This window comes from Nipponia nippon, unplaced genomic scaffold (assembly GCF_047370975.1).
Source record: "Nipponia nippon isolate SJK-2023a ecotype South Korea unplaced genomic scaffold, ASM4737097v1 scaffold_2, whole genome shotgun sequence".
NCBI lineage: Eukaryota > Metazoa > Chordata > Aves > Pelecaniformes > Threskiornithidae > Nipponia > Nipponia nippon.
Window position 1 is genome coordinate 50,954,127 of NW_028262336.1, and position 15,576 is coordinate 50,969,702.

General features: G+C 39.6%; 1 protein-coding gene across 6 annotated transcripts in view; it reads left to right on the forward strand.

Annotated features, from left to right (window-relative positions):
- The window catches only part of ARHGAP6 (Rho GTPase activating protein 6), a 334,845-nt gene extending 319,611 nt beyond the window's left edge, over positions 1-15,234 (forward strand). For all 6 annotated transcript variants that reach the window (XM_087758599.1, XM_087758602.1, XM_087758600.1 and 3 more), the window contains 4 exons: positions 4,242-4,339; positions 10,495-10,757; positions 12,334-12,414; positions 13,154-15,234. In XM_087758599.1, the coding sequence (XP_087614725.1) occupies positions 4,242-4,339; positions 10,495-10,757; positions 12,334-12,414; positions 13,154-13,860 (1,149 nt within the window). In that variant the 3' untranslated portion in view covers positions 13,861-15,234. The remainder of the gene's footprint in view (positions 1-4,241; positions 4,340-10,494; positions 10,758-12,333; positions 12,415-13,153) is intronic.
- Positions 15,235-15,576: the final 342 nt, after the last annotated feature.

Here is a 15,576-nt window from a genome sequence, read left to right on the forward strand (position 1 = left end):
TTCAACAGGGAGAAGAGCATGAGAAAGCAGTCACGAGCCCTGCCTATCAGTCTTAGCCTCAGATGAACTTCTTTGTGGTTTTCTCGTCTTTTCCCTCACAGTGTATTGCCTTTCATTACATCCTTCGCTTTATTTTTATTCTTGTTCCAGTGAGACACTCAGCAATCTTTTTTTTTTTTTTTTTTTTTTTTTAATGCTTTTCACAGTTTGGGGAAACTTTAAGTGCTATTTTTCCTTCCACAGCAGGAAAAGAAAGTGACAGGACTGCACTCTTGTGCAAAGGTCGGCTGGCCCAGGGTGTGGATGGCACTAGCAAATTTAAAATAGTACTTGAATAAGAATACTTGCAATACTTGAAGTTTTCTTTTTGTTGTTTCTCTTTAAGAACATTTTACAGCACAGCTGCATCTCAGTGCATAATACTTAGGCACACATTCCGACTGTCAGTGTGGAAAGGGCGGGGCTTAGGGTTAGACTAACGTACATATGGTCTCTTTTAATTGTGACGGATTTATTCCTTTATCTCTTCAGTGCTTGCATTTTCATCTGAAGGTTAAACAAAGTGTGGGGAAAAAAAAGGACTTTTGTTTTCCAGAGTAGCTTTTCAGATTGTGGAGGGAGATTAGAATCAGATTTCAAAATGAGAGGCTAGCTGCATGTGAGAGAAAGACAAACCTATCTCAGATGCTCTCCTGAAAGCTGAAATACATTGATGTGAAATTTATAGAAATGTCTAACAGCTGAGCATCTCTGGGTGCTTTCAGTCTTCCCATTGCCATAGTTTAACAAACATGGCAATTTCTGTCTGTTTTCTGGAGTAACATCTAGGCTTGCGCATGACACTTGATCTGTAGGGTTGTGTCAAATTGCTCATAGTTAGTGTTTTATAAAGCTTCTACCAGGGTTTACTTTCATCTTTTTCATGTTTTCATCAGCAGCGCAGAGAGGCTTTTTGTATTCTGAAGATAATTAGCCCAGTGCATGATTTGGTAATAGATGCATTGAAAGGAAAAGACTTGTACATGTAATTGTAATAAAACTATGATCATTTGAAATCAGGCAGCACCAATTCATTTTCCAAACCCATAGGAGTGGGGCCAAACCAGAACTCTGTTTATACTTGACATTTATGCTCCTTACAAAAAGAAAAACATCTGGACTTGAGCATTCAGCTGCAGCTATAACATAAAGTGCATTGATGCTAAGGTGTTTTTCTGTTTGGTTCCCCCCCCCCCCGTTACTTTTGTATATGGGGAGGCTATAAAACTCTGATTGGCTTCAGCATTGAAACTGGAACAACATTTGTGAAATAAAACCTAGGAAACCAGGATGTGTTGTGGCACCCAGACCACAATATCAGAATGATTCTGACGTATTGGTGGGTCAGGAAGGTTCTGTTTCTCAGAACAACCCAGGATACTGGGGACTGTTTTTATTAAGCAATTATCATTGACATCAGTAACATGCAAACATGTGGATTTCATATAGAAAATGGATTCTGACCTTTCTTCATTGATGTTAAGGATGTTAAGGCCTTTCATATCCAATTCTTATCCATTTCAGTGAGTCTTAGGGATGCATTAAAACATTTTATGGGAATGTACAAAGAACTGTTCTTTGCCAGTCTCTGAACTATGCCCAGCAGCTGAATGCGGGGAACCACAACTCAACCACACTTTGTCTGATTGGCTTTGACTTGGCATAGAGGATGGAGAAGAGCAGCTTTGTCGTGCATTTTCATCTCCTAGCGCCCAAATCCAGCCCTGCTGCAAAGAAGCACTGCATAGTGTCTGAAATTTCTTATTTTTACTGTTAGATGCTACTGTGGCCTCCCCACTGCAGAGGCAGGCACATGCTGCCTCTCTGTGCCACATCAGTAGCAAGGGACAGCACAAAGGAGACACTTCAAGGGTCCCTCCACCCATCTGCGTCTCAATAGCTATGACTTTTATGTAACACCCAGCCCCAAAATCTCAGAATATCTCCTACTTTGCTGGAGTCCTGACAACCCCAGAACCCTCTGATGTGTCCCAGTATGTGCTCAACAGCTGCAACAGCTGTTATTTGAGCAGTTATTTCAGTGCCTTGGCTTCCCTTCTGTCCCTGAATTTCAAGTTCTCATCCATCTACTCAGCCACAACTGCCAGTTAAACAATTAATTCAATAATAGTTATTGCAGCTCTGTAACATCTTCCTGAGATACCAATATAGTAGTTCTCTATAAGTGTAAGTTTATAATTACATGCATCTAATTTCTACACTTGCAAGTTAGTTAACTAAACTGAAGTAAATTGCTGCACAGGAGGAAAGCCAAAACCCAGTAGACAGCTGGCAAGGAGACCATCAGTACAAATCCAGTTGAAGGATCATAGATTAGCATGCCCTCATTCACTCAGATAAAAATCCTATAACTCAATAGAACTGTTAAGTTTGGGTTTCACAGATGCTTTCAGTTGGAACTGAACTTCTTGGTGGAACTTTTTCAGATTCATTTTTATGGAATGAAAGACTGATTTATTTATTTTTTTAATAATGGAAAACATATTTTTATTTTTCTGACAAAGTCCTCTCAGTAGATTCTTACAAGTTTATCAACTTGATATAAAGCTGAATAGCAAGTTACATACAGAAAGATGTGGATTCCGCTTTGCCCTCAAACTTTATCTGGAGTTTATTCTACTCTGTAGAAAGGCTGTCTAAAAGGAGAAGTTACAGCACACCAGGTTTCCAAAAATGTATTCCTATAAAGAGAAGATAATTTATTTAAAGACTGGTATATCAATGACCATCAGTAAGACATTTTTCCAGCTTAGAGGCTAAATACAATTTTAAAAAAAGGAATATATGGTCACACAAGTTTTTCATAGATATTTTGGATTAATTTGAATTAAATTATGCGTATCTTCATTTATTTTCAAATTATTTCCTTTTTTAAAGAAACATGCCTTTTCTGTAACTTGACTCCCTAAATACCTCCCAAACTGAGGTATTCCCCAGAGGAATCTGTTAGTAAATCTATTCCTATTTCCCAGGAAATGTCAGGGAGAACAAATGGCCCATGCAGTGTGACCTGAAGGTCAAGAGATTCAGGCTCTGATAAATTGCATCCAGAAGCATATGGCACAGTTGATGACCCCTTGCTGAGCTTGTCTTGCCTCCAGCTCCATGTGTCATGGTGAACCTGGGCTGTTAGTTCAAGTTTCTCAGATGGTTTCATCTGTTTCAGTGCTTTGAAGGTTGAGTTGAATGTGCCACTATGATGTGGACAAACACACTTAAAGATTGATAAAACTCATGTAAAATGCAGTTGGAAGCACAAAGTTTACTTGGGCAGGTTTTGGAGTGCCATTCCTGCTACCTGCCTGGGAGATGTTGCTATATCCTGCAGCAGCTGAAGCTATCAAGTGTTTTGAAGGTTCATCTCCGTATAAAGTGCACTAGAGAGAGTTAGCAAATCAGAAGGCCAAACTCCAAAGATGATGATGAGCCTGTTGCTACTACGCGAAGTCCAGAGTGGCTGGAGATCCAACAAGACCTAATTGTAAACCTGAGTTATGGACAGATGAACTCTGTAATTACTCAAGTTCTGATTGAGCATAAGCAGGAATTTAAATGCTTCTAGATCCCAGGATTTGGCCATATGGATACCTGAACATTAAATGTTTATAAGGCTTCATTTAGAAAAATGTTGACCTTTGGCAGCTCTCACTGTAATGAAGCAATTGAAGAACTTCATAGATAGAACAGGTACCACAAAATTTCCACATGAGAAGGACATAAATACGTCAAATGCCACAGAATATACGAGGAAACATTCTCCTTCCTGTGTAATTACATTTCACACTGTTTCTAAAAGAAGAGAAGTACAGTCGCTTAGAATGGAAATTTGTAAATGTCCCCAGATCTTTGAATGGGGATGTAAGGTGAGGACCTTAAACTGGAGCTTTTGACATTGCAATACATGAGTAATCCCACTGTTGTTATCAGATATAATACCCAGCTGGATACCAATGGGTTATTCAACAGTAATCAGCATTTGACATTGTACAAAGTGATCTTTAGTCCTACTTTACCTGTTGTTACAGGAAATTTCTCTTTTAAGTAGAAGCTTCTGAATCTTTATTTTATATACTCTCCGCGAATGTACTTGTACTTGGTCTTTTAGATTAAGCATAGTACCAAAATTAGTGTATGTGAAAGGATATTAATCTCCAACTAAGTATTTTTTCTTGTCTTCATAGGTTTCCCCTGACCTACAGAATGAAGTGCTTATTAGCTTATTAGAGACTGACCCAGATGTTGTGGACTATTTGTTGAGGAGGAAAGCTTCCCAGTCATCGTGAGTAATCTGTTTTTTCATCATCCCTGTTTCTGCTGGGAATTTCTATCTCCCACTGGAAGTGTTCAAAAGGTTCTCGTTTTCCACAGCTCTTCTGCACTGTCTACAGTGGAGTAGAAATATCCTCCCCATTACACAGACTCTGCCAAAGAAATTATGACTCTTGTACAGTGTTTTCTAAAGACAAATGTTGTTTCCCGATTCAGAGGAAAGATTGTGTTCTGCTGTAGAGAACAGAATGACATGTACATAAAAATATTCAGTGCACTATTAGCTGACAGGATGTATTCTAGTGGTCTGCTGGTTCATGTCTTGGGTTTGTTGTAGTCTTCAGTAACAGGAGACGTGTATTACACTGTCCTTGAAACACACCCTAGAGTGCCTTAACACAATCACGGGTTTGTTGTTCTTTTCCTATTGTACACACATTAGGACACTGTAAACAAGTCAACTGCCGCAACAGCAGGTTTATGGAGACTCTTTGGGTATTATTTAATTGTATGCTTTGTGAAAGATCTGAAGAGAAAAAAAATCACACCGGTCACTACTGCAGTTATGATACATAACGTATTCCAACTTTGTGTATGGTGTATATATGCCTACACCCGTGTGCCTTAACGCTATGAGTTTGTACATTCAGATTAACAGGATTCCTGGCTTTCTCATGGGACACGCAGTCATTGCCTTTATTCTAGTGAATCCCAATATGTCAGACCCAAAAATCACAAAATTTGACAAGCTTGCTTTAAGTAACTTTTAAGAGGTTTCCTAGACTCTAAACTCTCTGGAACAGATTGGACTTTGTCTTCCTGTGTGTGTGGAAAGTGCCTAGTGCATTCAGAGTATAATTAAAATTGAATTTGTACAGTCAGTTAGCTATGATTTTTTTTTCCTGAACATTGTATAGTTGGAGGTAATGTAATAGTGTGCCTGGCTTTAAAGGAGGAGGTGTAAAAGAAATAGTATAATTAACACATGGAGGAAGAAGCATTCTTTAATTATAAAAATTAAAAACAAAAATACATGCGAATATATCATGTGTTGTAAAGGATTTTATTAGTTTGTTGACTTAACCACATGTACAGATAACATGCTGTAGCAAATTATCACAGATCATCTGATTTTGTGGTAATTGTCTCTGTGTGTTTTCTTAGCGTACCAGAGACATGAAATAATTTCAGTTAGTTTATGTCTGACTGACACATAGCATGTGTATATTTAGATCACAATAAATGCAGGATAATTAGAGGTACGTTGGCTGTCTTTTACACTTGTCCACATTTGCCGTGAGCCACGACCACAATTAGGGGAGACACTGCAAATCACATGACATATGGTAAAGTCTGTAGAGACTTCTTTCTTTAAGCCCTCAGTTTGGAATGATCGTGTTTCTAACTCAAGCTAATAAAAACGTTCATGCTGGATCTCACCATCTATGTAACAGAAAGACATAAAATTGTATCTCTCATGTGGCTACCCATATCAATTGAGCATAAATTTGTTGCAAATAATTGTGGATGTAACAGATTATTGTTAAATCCTGTTTTCTTTAAGTTAATTGACCTTGAGCTTCCTTACTTTCCAGCCAGCACGCACACCTACAGGAGAAAATGGATCTTTTGTGCAAAGCTGGTCACAACTGACAAAAGGGGTTTTGTAAGAAAAGGTTGCGAAAGCAAATAGGAACATATAGCTACACTAGTACCCATTTATTGTATTTTCAGTAATGGGCAGATGAAGTATCACTGAGATAGGAGAAACTTACTATCTGTCATTTTTCTTCTGCTCTGCTAACATGTAAGTGATTTATTCTTAATGTTAATGAGATATGTTTTCACTGTGATTGCAACTTCTTGGTTAAAATATTCCAGGCAATTAGAGGGAATGTTGCTTAGTGTTATTGCTAAGAGTGTGATGCTCTTAAGAGATTAATCTATTTCAGAACATAATCTCAATTTTGAGGCTGTATATTTGTTGGTTATTTTTCCTGTGAGAAATGTGAGGCAGCAGACAACAAGGAGATGTTTGTCTTGATTTGACAAAAATAAGCCTCCAAAATACATCCTTACTACTCTTGGAAATTTCCTGGACGTGTAGTCAAGATCCAAATTGGGATCCGTGGAACAGAAAGCTTTACGTATTCTTGAGACAATCTTCATCAGAAAAGCTAGTTCACTGCATAACATAGAGTGTGGGATCAACTTCAAGACTTTAATGTCATGTTAATTGCTCTGAAGGTCCTGCTTCTGCAATTGCCCTCACATCTCTGCTTTTGATGTCGTTACAAATGCTTTCTTGGCTCTGATCTAACAGAGAAAACGCAATCTCTTTTCCTCCCCAGTGGAGGACAAATCAGATGTTCCTCATCTTTCGGTTCTCTTAAGAGCTGAGCATCGTGAGTGGTGTGTCAGCGAGTTTATGGAAGTCGTTCATGGTAAAGCACTAATTACCATTGGCAGCAATTCTGAAGTCTGCTCTTGTGGATGACTTTACTAACTTCTTTGTATGTTGGCTTGATGACAATGGAATTTGGGGTTTCCAGCTGTAAGATGAAGCATCTTTAAACTAACACAAAAATAAAACCTGTTTCTTATGATTATTTATTGCTTATCATAGTTGGTAGTCCTTTTAGAGTAGATGAGTTTCAAAGTTATAGAATTTTCAAATGTTTTTGGAAGGTGATGATGGGTTTTAATCCATCCTAACCTGTGGTGCAAAGATGAAGCCATATGATAGGCCATGTAGTATGCGAAAATGCAGTTTTCAAAGCTGCAGAGGCTCCCTGAATCATTGAGTCCTCTACCCTGTTACAGCAGCAACCACATCATAATCCCATAATAATCTGTTCTGTTGGTGGCACCTGTGTTGCTCAAATATGTATGGTAATTACTACTGCATGCTGCCAAGCCGTCACACTTTCTATGATTTGCCTCTTGTAAGACATAATTGTTTTCCCACTCAGAAGCTTTAAGGTATAACAGAAAAGGATTTCTGCCAAAACCGGAAAGGGATTTCCTGTTTTGATGACCTTGATGCCAGCAGAAAAGTAGGAATATCCCCAGTAGAAGTAATTATTATTATTAACATTTTTCCAGTTCACCCATGCAAGTAGGCTCTGGTGGATAACATCAGTTCAGAAGGATGCCAGTTAAAAAGGAAAGCCCAAGACTCCTTTATAGCATAGTTGATTTTCATTTTGGAATCTGAAATATTGTTTTTGAACACATGTGGCATAGGTTCCTTCTGCAGCTTTCAAATCTTTTAGTTTGTACATAACCACTTTTTAAATCTTTTCTTTAACATAGTTCACAACCACTAGAAAATACTTTGCTTGCCTTCCCTTTTCTCACATTTGATAATACATAATCTTCTATTATTCTTTGTGGAGACCATAATCTGCCCTTATTCATGGACTGCATATAGGCGACTGGGTATCTTGCACAATATTAACATTTGCCTCCCAATTTAGTTTTTCACCAGTGTGTGGGTAGAGAACCTCACAGCTATCCAGGGGAAGATGAATTTTGAATTTTAGTAAATATCCATTTGCTACTGAACTCAAACCATAAAGCAAACAGATGCAAAAGTTTTGTTTGAAGGAATATGTGAGAATTCATTCTTTATTTGGAAAGATGCAAGCCAAAGTCTTTTGCAAGTTGTGTTGTATTTTGTTCGTGAAGAGCATCGTAAAACTGCAAATGTAGATCAGTTTCCAACTTTAAAGTATTCAATCCATTTTGATGGTTTCTTGCAGTAAGATTGGCAGAGTCCACAGGCATTTTCTTTGATTTTTAAAACTATTTTTTCTAAGCAAATTTGAAAGTTATATTTTACATATATATATATATATATATATATAAAAATTGCATGGGCTTACTAGCAGAAACTGTAAATGAGTTTAGAAACTGGAACATTTGGATCTTTCCAAAGACTTGACAGTTTCCATTTGAGTAAATTTTTATCAGGAGCTCTGTCTTGAGAAGAGATAGACTATAACAGATCATTCAAGGTAAGACATGAAATCAGTGTTTCACAAAGCTCAAGTTTATGTTCCCACATTCTTTCATTCCCATTTCCCTTTCCCCTATTCCTTGTGTTACCTTGCCATGGCTAAGTGGTGGTATACCTCTCTCTTTGCCTTGTGCAACACAGTTAGGTTTTGGTCCTGCAAAGGTTTACATACAATTAGCCTTATTGGTGTCACCGTTCGTGCTAAGTATGTCTGTATGCTAGCAGAGTGAGGTTTAGATGACGTGTAGTCTACAAAGCTGGAGAGAAAGACATTTGGTCATAGGAAATCTACAGGTACCAACAATTCTCCCCTTTTCTCTCAGGTCTTTCTGATTCTTCTAAAATTCCAGAGACACTGCTTAAATATCATCTTAACTCACTGTACAAGTTTTTTTAGAACTTAAGAGGGCAGAAAGAGAGGTGTAAGAGAAAAAAAAAGAGGAAAACAAATGTGGTAGCATCGTGCATACTTGAAAGACAATAATTCTTCAGGGTGTGGCTCTTCATAGATTAATTTACCTTGGACTCATCTTCAGATGAGAAGTTGAGATGGGAAGTTACATAATTGAGGCATGATTTACTTTCTTTTTTTTTTTTTTTTTTTAACAACTCCCCAACATGACCATACCAACCACAGTGGGAAGCCTGGGACAGCTCTACTTTGCCAAATGTCAGCTCTGGTTTTGTGAGTTGGCCCCAGTTGAGGTTCAGGATCAGTTCAGTGATGGATTTCTTGCTGGGAGTTACCAAGGAGTAAACTTAGATAATTCATTCCCAACGCTTTATCGTTGCTTTTATACTGAAAAAGAAAAAAAAGTAATATTGAATAACATAAAAATCATGATGTTGAGTGTATATGTTTTCTATTTTGGGACATGCAATGTGTAAATTGGCCAGGAAACAAAAACAACAGCTTGAAAGTGGTGTTAATTTTGTCATTATTTCTGTATTAATATTTAGTGTGCTTTGGCTAGCCTGTCTTACCGCTGTGTGTTTTCTTTATTTTCTTTCTTCAGTTTTATTTCACTTGTCTGGAAAGAGGGTTATTGTTCCATAACAAGTAATGTGCTTTGGCTGCTCACTCAGTTCAAGCTCTCTTTGGATTTGACTCTGAGAAGGGCTGACTATTTTCAGTACACATTTACAAGAAAGAGCCTCTGTCGTATCACATGCCATTAGAGCAGATAGTAACGTGAGGTCACGGAGAGAAGTGTTTGACTCAAGAGAAGCAAAAGATGAGCATCTAAGAAACAAAGATCAAGGTGCAGAGGAACGAAAAATGAGTAATAGGAATACAAATTAGGGTGAACCAATAGGAAGAAAGTTATGTTTGTTTACAGAGTGTTTCTATGTATTCTTTGGGATGTTTAGTGAATCACGGATTGCCTCCTGTCTGCGTAGTAAGCGGTAACAGTTCAGGAAATCTCCCTCAGTGTTCCCAGCACACTTTAAAAATGAGAGTTGTCTCTCTGAGCCTTGGCTGTACTTTGGTGGGGGTTTTGTTTGCCTTTTTGTGTCAGAATTAAATGCAGGCCATGCTGTTGGTGATGTAAAGGTGAAAGGGTAAAAGAAGTTGTAGAAGCTATCACCAGAGCCAGTTGTTTGCTGCCCCCACCAGAGGTATGGTAGGTACATCTACTTGTCCCCTGTAGAATATTTACCTTCTGGTGTCTCTAGAAGAGGATCCTTCTCACAGTGTGAGAGGCAAGCAGTGGTTTTGATTTCTCTGACTGTGGAGTACTTCAGAATGGAAAAAGTGAGTTTAGCATACTGCTTAGCATCAAACTAATCTTCCCTATCATGCCCTCAGATTTACTGTCACAACAAGCTAAATTGTCAAGGTAACATAAGGAATTGATTCACTATTTAATTTCCTGTGGTGAACTGTACGGTTGTGTGGTTTTTGTTGTTTTCTTTCTTGACAGCAACATCTTTTGATTTTTAGTGGCCTCTGCTGGCCACTTCATGGCAAAAGTTTTACTCATGGAAAATTCACCTCTCTACTGCTTCTGAAGTGTTTTCATTTCAGCAGCTGTGATCATACTCCTGTATTTGATTTTATTTGTATGATGTCAAACTGTACCTGTAGCTGTGAACCTAAAGCATTTTTCATTAACAGTAGTTTGTTTATCAAAATTTCTCAGGAGCCCTGAGATGCTGCGGTCAGAAGGTTCCTACTCCACAGGAGGAAGACATTCTTCCACAGACTCCAACAAAGCTTCAAGCGGAGATGTCTCTCCTTACGACAACAACTCCCCGGTACTGTCTGAGCGCTCGCTGATGGCAAGGCAAGAAGAAGTTGCCCGCAGCCCAGATAAGCTGTACAAGGTACCTGAACAGTACACGCTGGTTGGACACTTGCAGCCTAAGACAAAGGAGAATTCTTCTGCATCACAGGCTGGAAAAGGTAGAGTACATCCTGCTCGTGTTCCTCCTCCTCAGCGACCGATGGGGGTTTCTGAAATAATTGAAAAGTGCCTGTCTGCTCTGTTTTATCATCTACCAGGAGCTGAGAAGCAACAGTGTAAATAACCTGACGAGAAATGACTGACCAACATCCTTGCGTTGAGCCCCAAGGGTCTGTGCTCAGTCCTCCTTGTTAGCTCAGCCACCTATCAGGGATGCTCTTGGTATGGCATTTCGCAAACCTCAGAGCAATTATTTAGGAAAATAGAGTTATGTATGTCCCGCTTTTCAGCCTGTCTGTGACAGTGTGGCAAAGATTCTGATTTCTAGTCCTGCTCCATAGGACTGTAATACCTGAAAGGTTGTGGTCCAGACTTTGGAAAAATCTGAGACTTGAAGACGTCAAGCTACAAATTTTCTCCCATTGAAAAGAATGATCTCGGCTCCTTCTCATTGGAGAATACAGCTGAGCTGCACAGCTTTACATCTGCTACCAGTTACACACCTCGCAATACTAGTGCAAGGATCCATAATTTCCGTAGCTATCTAGGGAGTGCACACCTGAATGGTTTCTTCTGTAAACAACTGTGGTTTAAACTGATAGCTCACCAGCACTTCAAGATGCTTTGCATTTAAAAATATTTTTTAAAAATTTACATTTGTGAAACGCATATTTAGTGAGACAAACTTCAAGGACTTTCAGTGCTTAGGGATGCAGATAACTGGTGGTATTTTAAAAACCATTTTATTTCAGAGGTACTGGTTAGGCACTTAATTCCCTTTGGAATTAATGCTATTTAGACTATTATCTCGATTATATGCTTTATAAATGCCAATGGGCATTTATTTTCTGCATTCAGCATCTAAACCTCTGAATAGGTTTCAAAATCTGGTCCGATTTCTAGTAAGTTATAAACGGGAAATTGCATGAAGTTTTATCATATTAACCATCTTTTGGACTTTAATATGCATCACAACAATACCGGACCATGACGAATTAGGAAATTCCTTTACTGCCAGATGGAATCAGAAAAAGGCACGAAACAGTTATAACCCAGCACAATGCCTGACGTGTGCATTTCATTAAATCTCTGTTCTGTGACAGCGCTCCCTTGTAAGAACCAAGTGATGCTGCAGGTTGATAAAGCATGCCTTACAGTGACCCCTGGGGCTGGGGCTGCCTGAGGGAGCTTTGCCATTCTTTCCCCTAAAAAGCACCTGAACTACCTTCTGTTGACCGAATCCTCCTGTTCTCCTGCAAGTTCTCCCACTGACTTCAGTGAGGCTTAAGGGAAATTCCACTCTCTCAGCAAGCTCAGGTGTCCTGCCCATACAGAGCTCACTGAATTCATTACAGAATCTGAGTCTGAAACAGCAAGTAACTGTGAACAACACATTTGAGATCTGTTTGTGTTAGGTGCCAGGTAAGCCAGATGCTAGTATGTGTTAACGACTCTGATACCTTACATAAAGTTTTATGTCCTCTTAACTTACTGTTCTGTTTGAATGCTTTTAAATAGTCACTTGTTCATTAAGGATCGATTCTTCATCATCTTCCTGCTCTTACTGCTATTTAGATGTTTCCGAAGATCATTTTGATATCTGGGGCACCTGGCATTCCACGCTGAAAAGTGGCTGCAAAGATCCAGCAATGACAGGTCAGTTATTTTTCAGAAGTTTTAAGCCCAAATCTAGGAAAGACTTAACAGCTTCCTGGGTTGGAGAAATCGCAGTGAAACCAGTAGGAGAACTCGCACTGTCCAGAGCTGGACTTTTAAAAGGTTGCTGTTCAATAAAATACAGAGAAGCACAGTGGTTATACAAATGCAGCGACATTTCAAACTGCACAAGATAATTTAAAAAGTCATTTTAAAATTACTTCAAAAAATAGTTTTTTAGTCTCCGAAAAGTCATTGGAAGGTGAACGCCCGGTGGGGATTTGAGAGCAGCTGCCGCAGTGGCACTAGCACAGGCTGTGCGGTCGGCAGCCCTGGGTGCTGACCCTGCCACTGGCCGGCATGGTCCCGGCGAGTCCCTGGGCTGTCCTGCCTTTGTTTTTCTCCCATCTGCACCCACCTCACAGAGGAACTGTGGGACTAAAACAGCCCCCTACTTTTCAAGCATTTGAAAGATGTGAAGTGCCACAAGGCTTTATGTCAGAGCAAAGTATTAGAGTCGCCGGGTAACGTTAGACATGGTTCAGATAGACGTAGGGCTGCTGCTCTGTGTCCCTGGGTTCAGCCGGTGGTGAGGCTGTTCCGCCTTCCGTCGCATAGCCTGATGAGGAAAGTCCCCATCCCTCTTCTGCAGAGTGATGCAGGGGGAAAGCAGTAACTTGTTAAATGCCGCGTAAAGGATTATGCAGACTGATGTTGTCTCTCTGACTCTGCCCCCCAGGTTCTTACGGGAACATTTATGAAAGCAGCTTGCTGCGACCCGGACCGTGCTCCCTTTCCCAGGGGAACCTCGCCATGTATTCTCCTCGGTGGCAGGGCAGCTCCTCCGACTTGGACAATGGCAGGCAGGTCATGCGAAGGAGCCAGACGACTGCTGCCATTTCTGAGTGTCAGCTCCATCCCACAGTGTCTCGGGTGTGCAGTAACCCACAAGTCGAAGTCGGCAGTAGGAGTTCAGACCTGTCACACTCGAAGTCGGAGCGGCATTTGACTTTAAGCAGTGTGGAGGACCTCAGTGAGCACGACTCGAATGTGGGTTGTTCACAAAGCACAGCCAAGCCCCCCTCCAGAAAAGAGAGGCCACCACCCCCCTACCCAGGCCCAGCAAAAACAAGCTCTGCCTTGTCACAGCGATCGAGCGTTTCTTCAACGTTGCACTCTCTGTGGAGACTTCAACGCCAAGAAAAAAGTTCAGGGACCAGAGCAGCTGGAGGACCGCCAGCCAAAGCCCCTGACCAGGCCACCTCCAGGCAGGAGCGGCCGGCCCCGCGCAGCCAAGCGGGTCACATCTATTCCACAGCACCTCACAGTCAGAACAGTAAAAATGTTTCAGAGGCAGACTGGCATGATTGGCAAAGGGAGCGGTGGCAAATTTGGGAGCTTTTATCAGCTGATAACCCCGATGCCCTCCCGGAAACCCTTGTATGATCGGACCCTGCAGAACTGCCACTCATACCTATGCCTCCCTCTCATAGGAAAACAACTGTGACATTGGAAAACGGGGAGGGCTTTTTTGTTTTATACCAGCTGAATCGCATATACTTTTTTTAAACGTTGTTCACTTTAATTTCTTAACAGCACTGTCAAGCAGTCCATTTACAAATGCAGTATGTTCCTGTTTTACACCAAGCTTTTGAGGAAAAAACAAGATGAAAATTTTAGTGTAATAACTCTGTATGCATACGCTGTGTATAAGATAAAACTGTTGCTTTGATGTTGCTAAAAACGTATTTATATATCTGCAGTTTTGATGATTGTATATTCTGTAATGGGTATTGTATGATAATCATATATTATGTTTTCATATACAGATGTCAATCAATCATGACTGCTTTTTTAAAAATCACTGCACTTACATTACCGTGATATGCATTGGAATTCTATAGAAAGTGCACAAGCTGGTTTCTGTGCTTATATAAAAAAAACCTGTTAAAGGGGGAAGTTGTCCTTCTTTTCACTGCCTGTTGAAAAACACTAAAATGGAGTGGAACATGAAAAGCCATATATTTTATAAGGGTACTAGTGACAGGGGAAAATACCAAATATTTTTTTCTTATAAATATATTTACAAGCAGAATTAAAATTTGATACAAGATTGTAAAAATATTTTTTTAGATTCTGGTAGGAAGGAGCTCAGAGAATCAGCTAAGGGCAAGGCCGTGCCTAAACCAGCTAAGGATGTAGTGCGAAGGTCTGCCCTCCCATTCTAGAGGAAAACAGAGGTTATGTATACAGGATATAATATATATATTTATAAATGTATGATTTTATGTATTGTTCTAAAACAATAAACTGGAATCCAAATTTTAGAAACCCAAACCCAATAAATTGAGGCGTGTAACAACTGAGAAATAATATGGCTTTTCCTTCGAAATAACAAAGCTTCAGCATTAAGTCAAGAGAAAGAAAAAACACTGCAGAGGGGAATACGAAAGGGAGTCACACAGAGTTTCAGAAATTAACATGACGTTTGGAGAAGTTCACAGCTGCATTTCTATAAATATTGTGCCAAAGTCTGGGTCAATAGTACTTCTTCAATAACTGTATGTTGCGTTGTTAAATGTTGCTGTTTTATACACATTCTGGCGTTTCTAAATTGCGAAATTGTTTATGGCCAGCAGGTGGCAATGTACTTCAGTATTCTAGAGAAAATTCTTTTTATCGCTTGATAAGGGAAAGTGTATCATATCAAATGAATTGCATAAAACATATTAGTCTTAATTTTAATGAAGTTGAAGACTTATTCAGTGATGTTGTCTTTAAGTTCTGTCTTGTGCCATAATGATGGAATAAAAAACTAAGCAAAATAACGAGCATATTTTTTGCTCCTTTTTTTGAAGTAAGGTATATGTAAAGACTGATGTGTTTTTATTACAGTCTTGAGTATCTCTGTCAAAAACATCTAAAAGGCGTAGGAGCTTAAGGACCACTTTCAAATACAACTTAAATATACAAGATCCAAGGTTTTACTTGAGTTTTAGGCTTAAAATCCATCATATAACAAGTCAACCCATCAGATCTCCATTTCCCAAGTAAAGTTGTAAGATAAAAACCCTAACCCAAGCAGAAAGGGGCAGGATTTGGCCTCTGACTGCTGGAGCACCGTCAGGCTGGCCAGCTCTTTTTATGAAGACTGCATTCAGA